This window comes from Diadema antillarum, unplaced genomic scaffold (genome assembly GCF_040938485.1).
Source record: "Diadema antillarum isolate AM-2024a unplaced genomic scaffold, OU_Dant_1.0 scf00000071, whole genome shotgun sequence".
Classification (NCBI taxonomy): domain Eukaryota; kingdom Metazoa; phylum Echinodermata; class Echinoidea; order Diadematoida; family Diadematidae; genus Diadema; species Diadema antillarum.
The window spans coordinates 11,474,628-11,489,269 of NW_027270960.1; the positions used below are offsets into that span (position 1 = coordinate 11,474,628).

At 39.3% G+C, this 14,642-nt stretch overlaps 1 protein-coding gene across 1 annotated transcript; it reads right to left on the reverse strand.

Moving 5' to 3' along the window:
- Window positions 1-4,183: 4,183 nt before the first annotated feature.
- Window positions 4,184-7,190, reverse strand: LOC139716931 (trans-L-3-hydroxyproline dehydratase-like). Its single transcript, XM_071628457.1, has 3 exons — window positions 6,681-7,190; window positions 5,052-5,344; window positions 4,184-4,447 (listed from the first exon to the last, which is right to left on the reverse strand). The coding sequence occupies exons 1-3, from the start codon at window positions 7,156-7,158 to the stop codon at window positions 4,184-4,186; spliced, it is 1,035 nt and encodes a 344-aa protein (XP_071484558.1). The 5' UTR covers window positions 7,159-7,190.
- Window positions 7,191-14,642: the final 7,452 nt, after the last annotated feature.

Here is a 14,642-nt window from a genome sequence, read left to right on the forward strand (position 1 = left end):
AATAAACAAGAGTAAACTTTAAACCTTGGTGAGGTACTGAGTTATGAATGTGATTTCACAGAGTCATATACTAATGTCATATTATGACCGAACCTTAAAGGTCGGAATTCATGAAGGTGGTACAATTGAAATCATGGTTTAAACTATGGTGTATGCGAATTTCTATATGCGTAAATATAATTGACAAATTGCAAACACATCAGATGTCCAGTAGCGATCGCGCATTGAAACACGCATGTCAAAGGTATGCCTATTTCATGCTTTTTTTAGACCATGGTCTAGATTTGTACCATGGTCTAAGTGTAAACCACCTTCATGAATTTGGGCCATTGAGACTCACAGTGAGATGATGATTTACCGTTGCATATACATAATTGCCTTATTTGTTACTGGTGCTTGCAGCGTTTCCCCCATTGTGTGTGAACATTTATTTCATGTCTTTATGTCTTAACATTTTCTCTTCAAGTTCCAGTCCATCTCTATTCATGTGTGATTACAGACGAGTGCATAAGAAGTGAACAGCATTCAATTTGAAGTACAGTGTATATGTACAATTTGTTTCAATGTCTCTTTTAAAGACATGATAGAGTGATGATACCACCCGTGGAGTGGGAAGACTGGCCCAACTCAGATACAGTATACGCTATATATTTCGCGGGGGTTTTATTTTCGCGAATTTCGCGAGTCGGGAGCTATTCGCGAAATTAACAACACGCGAAAATATTACCTTCCAAAATGAATCCCTTGCCTTGATGATACGAACATTTCAGTACTAGTATACCATGTCACGGCTTACCGAACAGACCATACTGGCTAAGCTTGTTTAGGCACGTCTACGTATACTTACGAATACTAGTATCATTCTTATTAGCTAGTAAGTTGAAAATTCACACTTTCTTTGCCACTTCATATTTTCTCTGGTCCCCCAATCGCAAATTTAACCACTCGCGAAAATGTGTGACAGTGACAATTCGCGAAAATTTATGTACGCGAAAATTATAGCGTATACAGTTTACAGTGTTCCAGAGTACATGTAACAAATTGTCCACAGCTTTTTCACTGATCTCTATGTAAGTACGCACACAATTGAAAACTCTCGATTGGAGGCGCTTGGATGCATGTCTTTGGATGCTAAATTCATGTTTTTTTAATGTACCCTGGTGGGCACCAAATGAAGAGCAATTCAAATTGACTGCTCATGTTTCCCCCTGCTACTAGGTCTGTAATTCAACGTTCTAAAAGTGTTGGTTAAAAATTTCACACTATGGCATCCATGAGATGATGGAAGAAATACTGTTTTGTTTTGTTTATTTGTTGTTTTCGTTGAATGGTATACATCTATGAATTGAAAAAGATAGAAAGTCATATAGGTATCTACACAAATTGATACATTGTGTAATTGCACTGCATAGTACATGTGTGCTGTATTGCAAGTGTTGGTGTATAGTGATCAATAAATAACAATTACTGGGATATACCTAGTGATTCATACAGGTATATTGTACTCAATAATCACATATTTATATATTTTGAAAAGTTACTACAGCTGTACAGTGTGTTAATGGATATGTGCATAAATTAATGTGTATACAATTACAATACTATGGACATCAGAGTGTCATGGAAGTATATGACAAATAAATACATGTTCTTTGAACTAAGTGCATATTTTTTGTGTGTGTGTGTTCATTTCTGATGTTTGATGCATAATGTCTATTCAAAATGCTAACAAGAAACTAGAAAGGATAAGGTTGGTGTTGTGTGGTAGCGACCATATTTGTTTAGACAAGTTTGAAGTTGGGGGAAAAGCTGTGAAACATAGATACATGTTGTGTTGAATGTGATTTCCAATAAATGGGAGGTGTGGCAATACTGAAATGTGATTTTAGAAAGCTTAGCAAATTTAAATGTCTGTTGCAATCTACTGGTCTTACATTGGCCTCTTAAAAGAAATTCCTCATATTCCTGTTTATCAAACAAAGGATAGCATATATTACAGTCACTTTCCACATCTTGTTAGTGAGCTTTTGCATGCTGGTGATGGTAGTGACTGATAGTTAAATTCCATTCCATGTTAAATTCAACTTCATTGAGGAGTGAAATAAACTTTTCATTGATGTCACACACACGCACACACACACACACACACACACACACACACACACACACAAATTACTATGAAAATGCTTCGAAAAAATTAATTCTGAACTTCATATTTTTATTCCACAATAATCTGCATAGACATATCTGTATTGTTGCAGTAATTGTTGGCAAAATAATACGTGTTAAGTTTCCCTATGACTTACTTGCAAATTTGCAAGAATTGCAATGTTTAGATATAGTTCTTGCTTCCTCTCAAATTTCTATGAGGCAATAAAGGATAAGTTCACCTGATAGTATGCATGTGGATTAAGGGAATGCAGTAATATCAGTAGAACATATCAGTGAAGGTTTGAGGTAAATCAAGACAGTCCGTTCAAAAGTTATGAATTTTTGAAGTTTTGCAAAGTCACTGCTGGATGAGAAGACCACTACTGTTTACGATGTCACATGAGTAGAGCAATAAGGGAAATAGAAAGAGAATTCCAGAAAATTCAATTTTTTTGAGGAACACACTCCCTGGAATTGTTACTGACATATATGTTTGTGGTACTATTATTCCCATGCTTTCTAAAAGATGCAAGGCACAAATTCTTTTTTTTATTCCGTGAGAAGAGTAACATATACTGAATTTCCTTTACATATTTTCTTTATATTGCTACGCGCATGTTACATCATGAAATGTAGTAGTTTTCTCAACCAGCTATGGTGGCACTAAAATTTCAAAAATTCATAATAACTTCTACCCCTGCAATCGAGTTTTGGATATGAAACTGTTCACATTCAAAACAGACAACCAGATTTTAGCAAAACTTGATTAGACAAACATGATTGAGAAATATGTACATGCAAGAAAAGGTGTCCAACTCTGCCTTAGTACACAAACACACACACACACACACACACACACACACACACAATGCAATAACAAGAAAACAAGTACAAATATAATTATACATTGTATGATATTTTGTTTTTATGTTAAATGTTTCTAAAACATGTTTTCAATGGCGTTCTTTGATAACGTGAGTGGGGCCTTTGTCCATTCTAGTGATAATCTGAAGAGTACCACAGTAATAATCAAATCATTAATTATTTCATCAAACTGTGGGTAATGGGCAGCGTGATCAGTGAATGAACTCATTCTGGGTGCATTTTCTGATTTCCTCTTTCCAGATAGAGGTCACTTGGAGAGTCAATGACCATTAAAGGAAACCAAAACCCAAAGAGCTATGTGGATTTAGTGAAAGCAGCAACATTATTAGAACACATCAGTGAAAGTTTGAGGAAAATCAGACAATCGATGCAAAAGTTAATGAATTTTTGAAGTTTTGGTGTTGAAACTGCTGGATGGGGAGACTGCTAGAGGTTATGATGTCACATATGATGCAAATTCCATAAAATTCACTTTTCTAGCATACTGAAAGAGCACTTGACTAACCGCTTTCAGAAAGCAGTATACGTTGGGAATAATTGCTACCCTTATCATATGTCAGTACCATATCAAGTTGATAGAATTGGTAATTTTCATGAAAAATTAGTTTTTGTGGGATTCCTTTTATATTTTCTTAAAATGCAGAAAATCTCTTGATTTCCCAATATACGAAGTAGAAGCCTTTTGTTACGTCATCAACTTCAAGCTGCACGGCGCACCTTGCCCTAGCAGAAACTAGAGCACGCACTTTAGTGCATGTATGACAACCTCAAAAATGCGCAGCTTGAACTCTCAAGTTCATTGGCTCTACCTGCCAAAATATTGAAAATCCTTCACAAAATCCATAAAAAATTTCTGGATCACAACCAAAATTTAATCACCAGTTCCTTGTGTCATTTTCAACCTATCCTGCAAGTTTCATCCAAATTCGCTCACAATTTTTTGAGTTATTTTGCACCCGGACAAACAAACCAACCGTAATGAAAACATAACCTCCTCCCTTGGCAGAGGTAGAAAATTGGCATAAACTTGAGACTGTGCATGGAGTCTCTCTTCGAGCAGTGATGGGCCAGTTGGCTTCAGGTTTCAGTGGTTCACTTTCAAGCCCACTTCGCGGATGCTCCCAGGAACATACCAGTATTGGTCACGCTATCGCACCAGGAACCCTTTTCCAAGATCATCTCCTTCCTCGCTGAAAAAAGTGCTCTTGCCGACGTAGTGGCCTTTTCCAGCAACCTCCACCACCACGGCGTCAAACTGCCCCACCTTCACCCTTTCCACAGCCTTCCCGGTGAACTCGGAGTTGGTGCTGCTGTTCTGGAACTTCCGAACCTGATTCAAGTTGATTAGTCCTTTGTGGATCTGTAGTGCGATTCGCGCGGTGACCCCTGACCCTGTAGGACTTCTGTCAGCCTGTCAATTTGGTGGTGAAGGTAAATAAAAAAAAAGGAAAGCAAAACCAAAATATACTATCATCATTTTCATTCAGCAAATATACACACACATCATTCTCATTAACAACAAAAGATAGCATGAGTATGCAGTGGAAGTCTTCTGCCTTGAAAAAGGGCGTAAAAAGTGCAATACCAATATTATAAGCATTTCCTCCCAAACACGGATGAGTATTCTTTTGGGTATAAACTGGCCATAAAAATATAAATAAATATATAAAATGCACATTGAAAATGTATAGAGGATACTCAGCATCCCAGAAATGTACCCTTTTTACTGTTGAAAGACCCAATTACAAGAGCAAAAGCTGTCATATGATCTTCAGGGCTTGCCACAACACACCTGGAAGGCACAGTTCAAGAAGGGAGGTTGAGAAGCAGACAAAGAATAATATGGGAAGATAACATCCAAAAGTGGACTGGCGTGCTGCCGTGAGGATGTGTAAGGCAAGAAAAGTGAGAGAAAAGAGTGAAGAAAGCTGGATGACAGGTTTTCTGTGGTACTAGGTATACCTCAACATTCTGTGACCATGGGATAGAAGAAGAGTCCACTATGAATAGTTCACCTGTGCATCTGCAAAAACACATATATTTGCAGTTGGTTCCTCGCTCCATGCATCCTTCCCGTCAGTAATGATGGTCCCGTACAAAAACGCCAAGTCTGGATCATCAGGATGCTCCAGGGTCACGGCTGATTTTGTCGCCTCCGTAACAGCTGTCGCTGCTGCAACAATGTCGCGCATCGATGACTTCCGGATGTCCAAACCCAGTCGGTCTGCACAGACAAAGGCATAGAAGGCACCTCCATAGCTGATGTCAACAATGATCTTTCCATAGCCAGGAACATCAACTTCAACATCTGCAGGAAAAGAGAGAGGAAAGAAAAAGCAAAACTATGTTACAAAAGTGCCTCAGGGGATGGAATAAATAAGGCTTATATAAAAGGGAAATGAACGACAAAACAAAAAATACATAACTTTTCCAAAATCCATGTGCAGGTGAATTCCCTTTGAAACGTCAATGATGAAAATTTAATGGGAATTACCATACACTGCACAAGTTAAATATATACACATACCAACACACACCAAGGAGTGAACTCCTTGAACACACACACGTACTAACATTGCCTAGGTCCATTTGCATTAGAGACACATTCAATAAAGGTATACACTGGCAGAACTCGTCTACTCATAATTTGCATTAATAGTAGGGTGCCTACACTGGAACAAGCCAGTTCGGAGTTAGCTCGTGGGCACATTGGTACGAATGACCTTTCTCTTTTTTTCTCAGTTGGTTAGGGCACTGTACTGGTTTTCAGAGCGTAACATTAACAATTTACTTATGGGATTCATCAATCCTGTTCAAACAAAGAATTAACTTTTGTAGACCAGATGGCCAGAATGATCTGTCAAATAACACTTGAAAAAGCATTCATTTCATTACTTTGAACTGAATGTATTAACAATCTATTTCTATTGATATTGCCAAATACTGATTTGTCTGTCAGGTGGATGTGCTGGCAAGCACCATTTATAAGGATTGCATGAATAATCATTCCATCACAAATGCTTATCTCAGTTAATTTAAAAACCAATGCGCCTATTGGTACGAATGACCTTTTTCTGCTCATGCTGAAAGTGGAACTGCGAACTGGCTTATAGGGTTCTTTCCTCTAAATGTGAGTGTAACTTAACATGCATTATTGACCGCATGACCATATCAAGGCCATATGACACGATTTGCATCAGTTAGAAGTAGGCATCTTTCCTCTATGGCTATAGTTAAATATACCAGCTATGTCTATCTATCTCTCTATAAATCTCTCTCTCTCTCTCTCTCTCTCTCTCTCTCTATATATATATATATATATAATGTATATATATATATATATATATTATATATCAGTGGCAGATCAAAGTGGGGGTGCACCCCTCTTTATTTTTTAAAACAAAAGAATTAAAAGAAAAAAATTGGGGGAGGGGTGCGTGTGCCCTCCTTTGATTTTGTAAAGGTTTTTCCCCTTTACAGAATTCCTGGATCTGCCCCTTGTATTGAATATACATATATATATATATATATATATATATATATATATAACATATTCACAATTCACCATTGCCAATTGCTCAAATGTTGATGTTTATCATAATGACAATTAAACACAAAATATAATATTAGTGAAAATTCCTTACCAATCTTGAAAGCAAAGGCTGGGACGCTCAGGAATCTTGTTTTGCCCGACGTTTTGGATTGGTCGTCATACTCCACGAAAGTTTTGACCAATCCGCATGGACACTGCAAATTCACCTGCGTTTCGGGAGCCATGGGTTTAACGAGCCCAGAGTCGATAGCATATCGGCCTAGACTGATGGTTGCATGCCCACACATTGTGCTGTAACCTTCGTTATGCATAAATAAAACTGCTACATCAGCCTCGGGAAGGTCTGGTTCCACGATTACCGCCCCGTACATCTCATAATGTCCTCGCGGTTCGTGCATTAGCATCAATCTGTAGTGATCCAGATGCTCTCGCACATATCGCCGTTTCGCTAAGATCGTGTCCCCGGAGATCCTGGGGTAACCGGAGTGCACGATGCGCACAGCTTCACCTCCAGTGTGCATGTCAATCGTCTCGATTTTATACGGGCTTTTGTCCATTATACTCTCCATTTTACAGAATCCAGTTGCTTCTAGCGCTCTTGTACTTGACTACAACCTCAAGAGGTACGATCAAGGACCAATCTAATCTAGAAGGATGATATCTTTGAAGGCAACTTCCGCTAGCAGAAGCGCTAGCAGACAGTCAATCCTTACAGAAATGCCTGGTACATGGTACCTGTCATGTACCCCATGTCTGTCAGTACATGTCACACGTCGATCCAACCAGGGAGGTGAGACAAAAAGGAGTGGGCACTCTGCCCTGAGGGTTTTCCCTATCACTCAACACAGGATTACAAGGGATCAGTGCCCCAAGAAACAAGTAAACGACCTCTTACGTAACGAGGTCAGTCTGATCGTTATCACTGCTGTTTGATGTTCGATCCTCGGGGCCGCGGTGATTTGGCCCTCTATCGTTAGGAGTATGGACAGGACAGTTGACTTGTGTGTGTTCACAAGGACGTGTATGAGGGTTCTACATTCTTTATGCAGGCTCACACGGCATATACTCTTGGGACCTGCTAGTCTAAGAATTCAGCTCTCGATAGATACAAAAATTTTGAAAATCGGCCAAGAAGAAGTTGAGTTTTGACAATTTGTAACTGTTTAACAATAGCCATTGTTTTGTTCTTGTCTTAATCAAATTACGACGCAATGTCAAGTGTAAATCCTGACTAGTGCTGACGAAATTCACCTGTAGATCAGCAGATGTTGGGGTTTTTCTTTAGTCTGATGTATCACTTCATTGTTCGCTCGTGTTGGTTCTCTTGTCATATTTTTTGGGAAACTTGCGTACATCCGCCAAGACATGTTTTTTGTGGTCCCACTAACATATTTTTGTGAGCAATTTTAATTCTCCAGGGGATGAAAACACTATTTGAATGTTTTTTTGTTGTATGCTGGGGATATATTGAGGCAGGAGGGCTCGAATCTACAACAGAGTGGTCATGATGGAGACTACTATAGGACCTAATCTTGTACCCCTTTCCCGCTGCCCGTCTCGGTGAACCACCGAGAGGTTCCCCGGTGAATTCACCGGGGAACCTCTCGGTGAAAGTTTGAGTGCCGTCGTTTCACACTGCTCTCGGTGAAACTTTCCCCTAGACGGGTTTTCTGCTCGCAACGTGGGTGATCTTATGTACTTGAGTTTGTTGTGCATCTGCGATTTGGTTTTTTCGATCCCATGTTCAGCAAGTTTTCGGAGGAGGGACTCGTACGCGGCAGCGTCAGCCGACGTCCCGCTCAGTTCTGCGTTCACTGCTGCCTCGCTACGTAATTGAAGTAACAGTCTCTCTTCGTCTTTGGTCCACGCTCCAGCCATTTGCAAAATTCCCTCAAATTTCAACAGCACAAAACGTCAACGGATTTCTCCTGCACACTGTAAACCCAGCACTTGTCGAGAAAAGCACAAAATACGAAAAAAATCAAGCAAGAGGCGCACGTTTTAATCAGACTTTACTGGAAGAGTTAAGAGCTAGACACTAGAGGAAGACGAAGAAGGAGGAAGCATCAAATCGATCAAGTACACATGTACACTGTAAACCTATATCAGCTTTGTATACAGTACACGTCGTGCTAATTACTTGTAAACAATACAATGCCCAGCACGATGCAAAACATTGCCGTCGCACTGTGAACGCCACATTGCACACGAAACGACATAAGTGCTATGTAGTGTCGTGTGTATGTTTACAAACACGAATTACTAGTACCCTGTACGTGTGGATTTGGGAGGTCGAGTGCGCGCTAGCTGGCTGAAAACGTGTGCATGACCAGAAACAAAACATGACCTTTGACATAATCTGCATATTTTCCCCGGTGTTTCACCGAGACAACCTTTCACGCTGGGCGCTCTCGGTGAACCACCGGGTGATCTCCCGTTGAACTATCGGTGTTCACCCAGGACGCTTCTCGGGTAAAAATTGCCCAAAATTTCATCGGTGTTTCACCTAGGCTTCCCCTAGGTTTCAACCGAGTGACCTTTCACACTGCGGGGTTCCCCGGGTGCCCCCAGGTGCCCCCGGGGAAGATTTTCTTCAGCGGGAAAGGGGTATTGGTGAAATAACTTGCCTCCTTGCCTGGTGTACGGTGAAAACATGTGAGAGTTCAGTGAGAGCTGAACTATCTCACATGTCCTGTATCACTGTATGCCTGATAAGATATTTACCATGGTGCTTTTTTTGTCTGTCTCTCTGTTTTTGTTTTATTCTTATTTGAAAGCTGAATGGGTATTTTATGATGGTTGTTGCTGTTGTGGTTGGTATTTTCTGTGCTAGCTTGGTATTAAAATCATTATTATCATCAGACATTGTTAGGGCCTGTGTTCCACTACTCAGCTGTTCATGTTTCCTTCATATTCTTACAATCAGTATATCATTATTGGTGCTGGTAATCATTATTATTCAATGTTTTTAAGTCTGTGTTAATTTGTTTCCATTTCATGTAAAAGTTATTTTACCATAATAGCATGCAAAGTACATTTTTTGTTCCCAAGAAATCTTATAGTACATGGACATGTTAATGCACATAAATTATAATACCTTGAATACTAGCTGCAAAATTCAAAATGTGACCATGCAACCAGTTCACTGCACATCACAATGCACCAGTGTTGTTTGCAGGCACAGCAATGGGTAATGCACCAGTAATGCACCAGTATACACCACCCATCCAGTACCACGTGGAGTAATCCAGGTTCTGGCCAGGGAGGGGTGAGACCCACCAGCCTGTTGACAAGGATTGCGCATGTGCACTGTGCGGCCAAGCGGCAGTAATCTAGTTAGTGGAGTGGTCTCTTGGGGAGTGCGGCTCCGAGGATGGTTCAAAAGACACTAATCCAGTGCCCACTCCTTTTCCTCTCACCTCCCTGATCCAACCCAACACTTTCAATTCTTTCCGGATTCCACACGTACTTTTTTTACGTGGCGATAACCGTGTTCGCTTCTAGCCGTAAGAGGGCGATACACTAGCGGATCCATACGGCACTGGGATCCATCCAGCGGGTTGAGCGGATCGCGCATCAGAGCCAACTTTCGGCTGTACAGTGGGATCGCGATACCCCTTATTAGGTAAGTAAAGGCCTAGAGATCAGTGAATAAAAGTTCTCACACTATTACTGTATTGTATGAAGGCCCTGAATATTCGTCGCATGGATACACATTATACTAATAAAAAAGTAAACAAATGTAAAAAATAACATAACAGCCTTTCGTGTTTGAGTGTAGACCTATTACATATTTCGACGGCGGGGGGGGGGGGGGGGGGGTCTGTTCGAACTCCGTTCAGAGGTCCCTGAAGAAAAAGGAGAAGAAGGAGATCAAGAAGAAAGCAGCAACGAGGCCTAATAGATTTTGGTACGGCCGACCGGCGCCACTTTTTTTTTTTTAAGCCGGCGCCACGTTTTTTAAAAGTGTGTGTTGTGGGGTACAGCAAGGCCTACATGATATTGTATTTCTGATGCTACTTCCGGGTTTCATCAGCTGACAAGCAAATAAGATAAAAGAAGTGGTACCACTTCCGGGGTCACTTCCCCAGTTACTACCGGGGTTTAAAAAGAGTGTGTGTGTGTGTGTGGGGGGGGGGGGGGGTTGTTTGGACCCTATATCTATTCCAGTGGTGGTCATCCCTCTCCCTCCCCCCCCCCCGTTAATCCGGCCCTGTAGCTTATCTTCATACAGTTCTGTTGTTGTTGTTGTTGTTGTTGTTGTTGTTGTTGTTGTTGTTGTTGTTTCTTTGTTTTGTTTTTTGTGTTCTCGTCTCAGATTTAGTGTTTTTGATGCGAAAAAGTGATGATGCTCGGGCTGGACAGATTGATTATTTCTAATTTACAGGTGTGAGACCAAACCTGCACCACCGGAATGAGCAAATTCGTTATTAAGTCATGTGAATATTATGTTGGCACAAAATGACCTTTCTTTTTTTCTCAATTGATTAGGCTCGTTTTTAAAGCGACATAATGCACAAGCTTTTGATGTCACGGATAGCGACGGAAAGATATTCAGAAAACACAAGGAGAATACCTCAAATTTGGATTTCTTTCAAATGAAAAGAACTTTATGTTCCTCGCGTTAGTTATTCTGCTCGCTCTCTATAGAATACGTCGAGTGCTCTTTCATTACCAATGCCAGAAAAACAAGTATATTTTGGTTCCTCGTTATATTTTCCTAATTTCTCTTGCTAATCCCCATAATATTAATTCAATGAATGCAGAATCTGTGTAATATTTGAAATCAATAAATCAAAGTAGGCATACTTCCATTAAGACTGTCACATTAAAAAATGTAATGTTTTCATCACACTGAATGGAATGAGGGGGATGAGAGTTTCCGTTTAAATTACCTCCCCTCATATACCAATTGACTAAAATCAAAATCTTCGGGTAAAAATCTACAGATTCACTAAGTCCTATATGTCTTTATGGTTTGTTGTTGTTTTCTTTTTGGTTGGTTGTTTTTGTCAGGTTAAAAAATGTATTCCCATCCATGTATAGGGCCTACCCCTGCAAAAATTACACAAAGTCTCCCATCTATACTTCTATCTGTCATGAATAGGGCCATGAATGTTATAACGTTGCAGCCGATGGACCTATGTTAATATCGTGATTAACAGCAGGGCACTTAAAAGCTTTCCATGACGTTTAAAATACATCAGCCTTACATGCAAAACGAGTGCGTATACGTACTCCCTTACATGCACACAACCACACACAGATACTCACACACACACACACACACACACACACACTTAGGCACTATATGTTACTATGTATGCTTAAAGCATAAAACAGAAACCAAGTACATACTGTCATTACCAACAGTTTATTTCGGCAGTCTTAATTTTCGAGCGATTCGCCCTTTCTCAAGTGTTCTTGATTCTGAGAGAACAAGAACAAGTCATAATAATACATGCCGTCAAGTGTAATGCAACCGCGTTAGTCAAGCGCTTTTGTTGGTTATGACGGCATGAACTTGGTTTCAGTTTTTTACTTTTTACATCATTGCACCAACACGTGGACTAAACATGTAAAACAAATATATATATATATATATATATATATATATATATATACATATATATATATATATATACATATACATCGGGTTCATATTACACTCGTTTAGAGAAATGTATCTTGAATAGGTATATAGGCCCTAGTACAAGATCCCTCCGACATAAGTTCTCATACAAATTTATTGTAGGGGGCGCTATGGTTCATAAGAAAATTGATATGAAAAATAATGGAGAAAAAGACTGAGAATTTAATGTAAGGACAGTTGGTAAACCAATTTCAATCGAGCCAATATGACAAATCTAAATGTTTCCTATGCTGTTATTAATTTTATTACACAACTGTGAGTTTCTCTCCTATGTGAGATGTGAAAATCACAATAAAGATGCAGTGAACAGACGTGAAATATATCGCGAATATATATATATATATACATACATATATATATAATAATAATGATAATAATTATATACTGCATATATATATACATATACATATTACATATATATTCACACATAATTATAATATACAGTTTTAGTATATATATTGTTTTATGTATGCGTGTAGATTTTATTATATTCATAATTACATATACAATAATATTGTATATACATAAATAGCCTATACAGAGAAAGAATGTGTGCGTGCGTGTTGAAGTCAAGTGTTATTGGTTGGCATCTATAGTGCTTGCATCTGTGATATAAAAATATAAATAAATCATAAAAGTGGACACAGCACATAAACATCTGCCAGTATATACTGCATAATTTATGTGGCTAACAATATCAAATTGCGTTTCAGTGTTTATTATCGTTACAGGTAAAGTTCATTTGTAAGCGTCCACGTTTCCACAGAAGGTATACATGCAAAACTTAGATAACTACAGTGTACATAACTGTGATACCACTTAATATGTAGGCCTCCTATACAAGTTGCATGGAAACTGACGAAGACTGATTCTATTCTATTCAAAGAAGTATCGGTTCCGAAGTTAAAGGCTTATGTTCATGGAGGAATTGCCGTAACACGTGCTACTCGAAAGGCAATATAATAATGATAATCAATGATGATGATGGTAATAATGATAATAACAATAATAATAATATCGACAACAATAACTAAGTACAGCAGATAAATAAAATGAATAAATATCTTGGCAGTCTCGCTGAAAAGTAGACTCCACGGCGATGTCTGAGACGTTTTTACATCTCCGGCAATCGAGGGACTTCCCCTAGACGTCTTCTCAATTGCTGAGACATCTTCGTGACGTCTCCACATCGTCGTCAGTAGGTGGCTATTGTGGGTCTCCGCAAGGTTGCGGGAACGTCGCGGACAAAATATTCAAGTCTCCGCGACGTGGTGCATCAGATGGAGACGTAGCTGAGACGTCATCAAGACGTCTCCCAGAGCTCGGGGAAAAAAAATCGAACATGTTTGATTCTCCTGCGACTACTTGGAGACCTGACTAGTCTCTAGGAGATGTCGAGGATCCGACTAGACCTTGGACCCAATTTCATTTTTAAAAAAATGTTAGGATGGCAACTCTCGCTAGAATGACAATTTTCAATGGCAACAGCCAATCAGGAAGCTGGATTCTTGTCGTTACCATGACAATTGCCATTTCAGCATAGAGTTGCTATCGCATCAACTTTTTATGAAATGGGACCCTAGCAGGACTCTGGGGCCCCATTTCATAAAAAGCTGATACGCGATAGCAACTCTTGCTGGAATGGCAATTGTCATGGTAACGACAAGAATCCAGCTCCCTGATTGGATGTTGCTATTGAAAGTTGCCACTCCAGTAAGAGTTGCTATCTTAACATCTTTTATGATAATCGGGCACAAGTCGCAACATATAGCCCTATAGACCAATGACATTCCCATTCAAAGGCAGTGTGTTCGGACTTTGGAGGAAGGCCTGTGGGATGATGACAAGGTGACTTTATCTGATAAGTTCTATAGCACCAATACCACTTTCATGTAGAAAAATGAGATTCGATAATAAAAAAGGAGCGCTGCAAGAAAGTCCAGTTGCAATCGATTGCCACTATCTTTCAAAGCCCCTTATACGATACGGGCTCATATCTGTGTCATAAATAGTAATGATGTAACGGTATAATACATCGATATTATTCTAATTTCATATCGACAACTTATATATGTATATTGACTACTAACATAGTAATACAGTCATGACAGTCATAATTTGACGATGATAACTGACCACTGCTGTAAATCATTTTGGTAAAAATGTATTCACGATCTTGTAGGTACTATAACTACGTCATATAATTTGCTAGTGATTATGAGAATCTTCACTACATCTGGCCTTACTGATAACAGTTCCGAACTGAAATAACGGTCCTTGAACTTGGAGTTACATTGAACAAAACCTACTTCCACAAAATTAGCAACAAGGTAAGTATGACAGTTGTGACAGTATGTTAAGCTTGAACTTGATAATAATGATCTCTGATAAAAGGGAAGA

Coding starts and splice junctions, on each gene's coding strand:
- LOC139716931 (XM_071628457.1), bottom strand. CDS start 7,158: ATGGAGAGTATAATGGACAAAAGCCCGTATAAAATCGAGACGATTGAC. Junction 5,345..6,680: donor AGCCTTTGCTTTCAAGATTG/GTAAGGAATTTT, acceptor CTTTTCCTGCAG/ATGTTGAAGTTGATGTTCCT. Junction 4,448..5,051: donor GTGTTTTTGCAGATGCACAG/GTGAACTATTCA, acceptor CCAAATTGACAG/GCTGACAGAAGTCCTACAGG.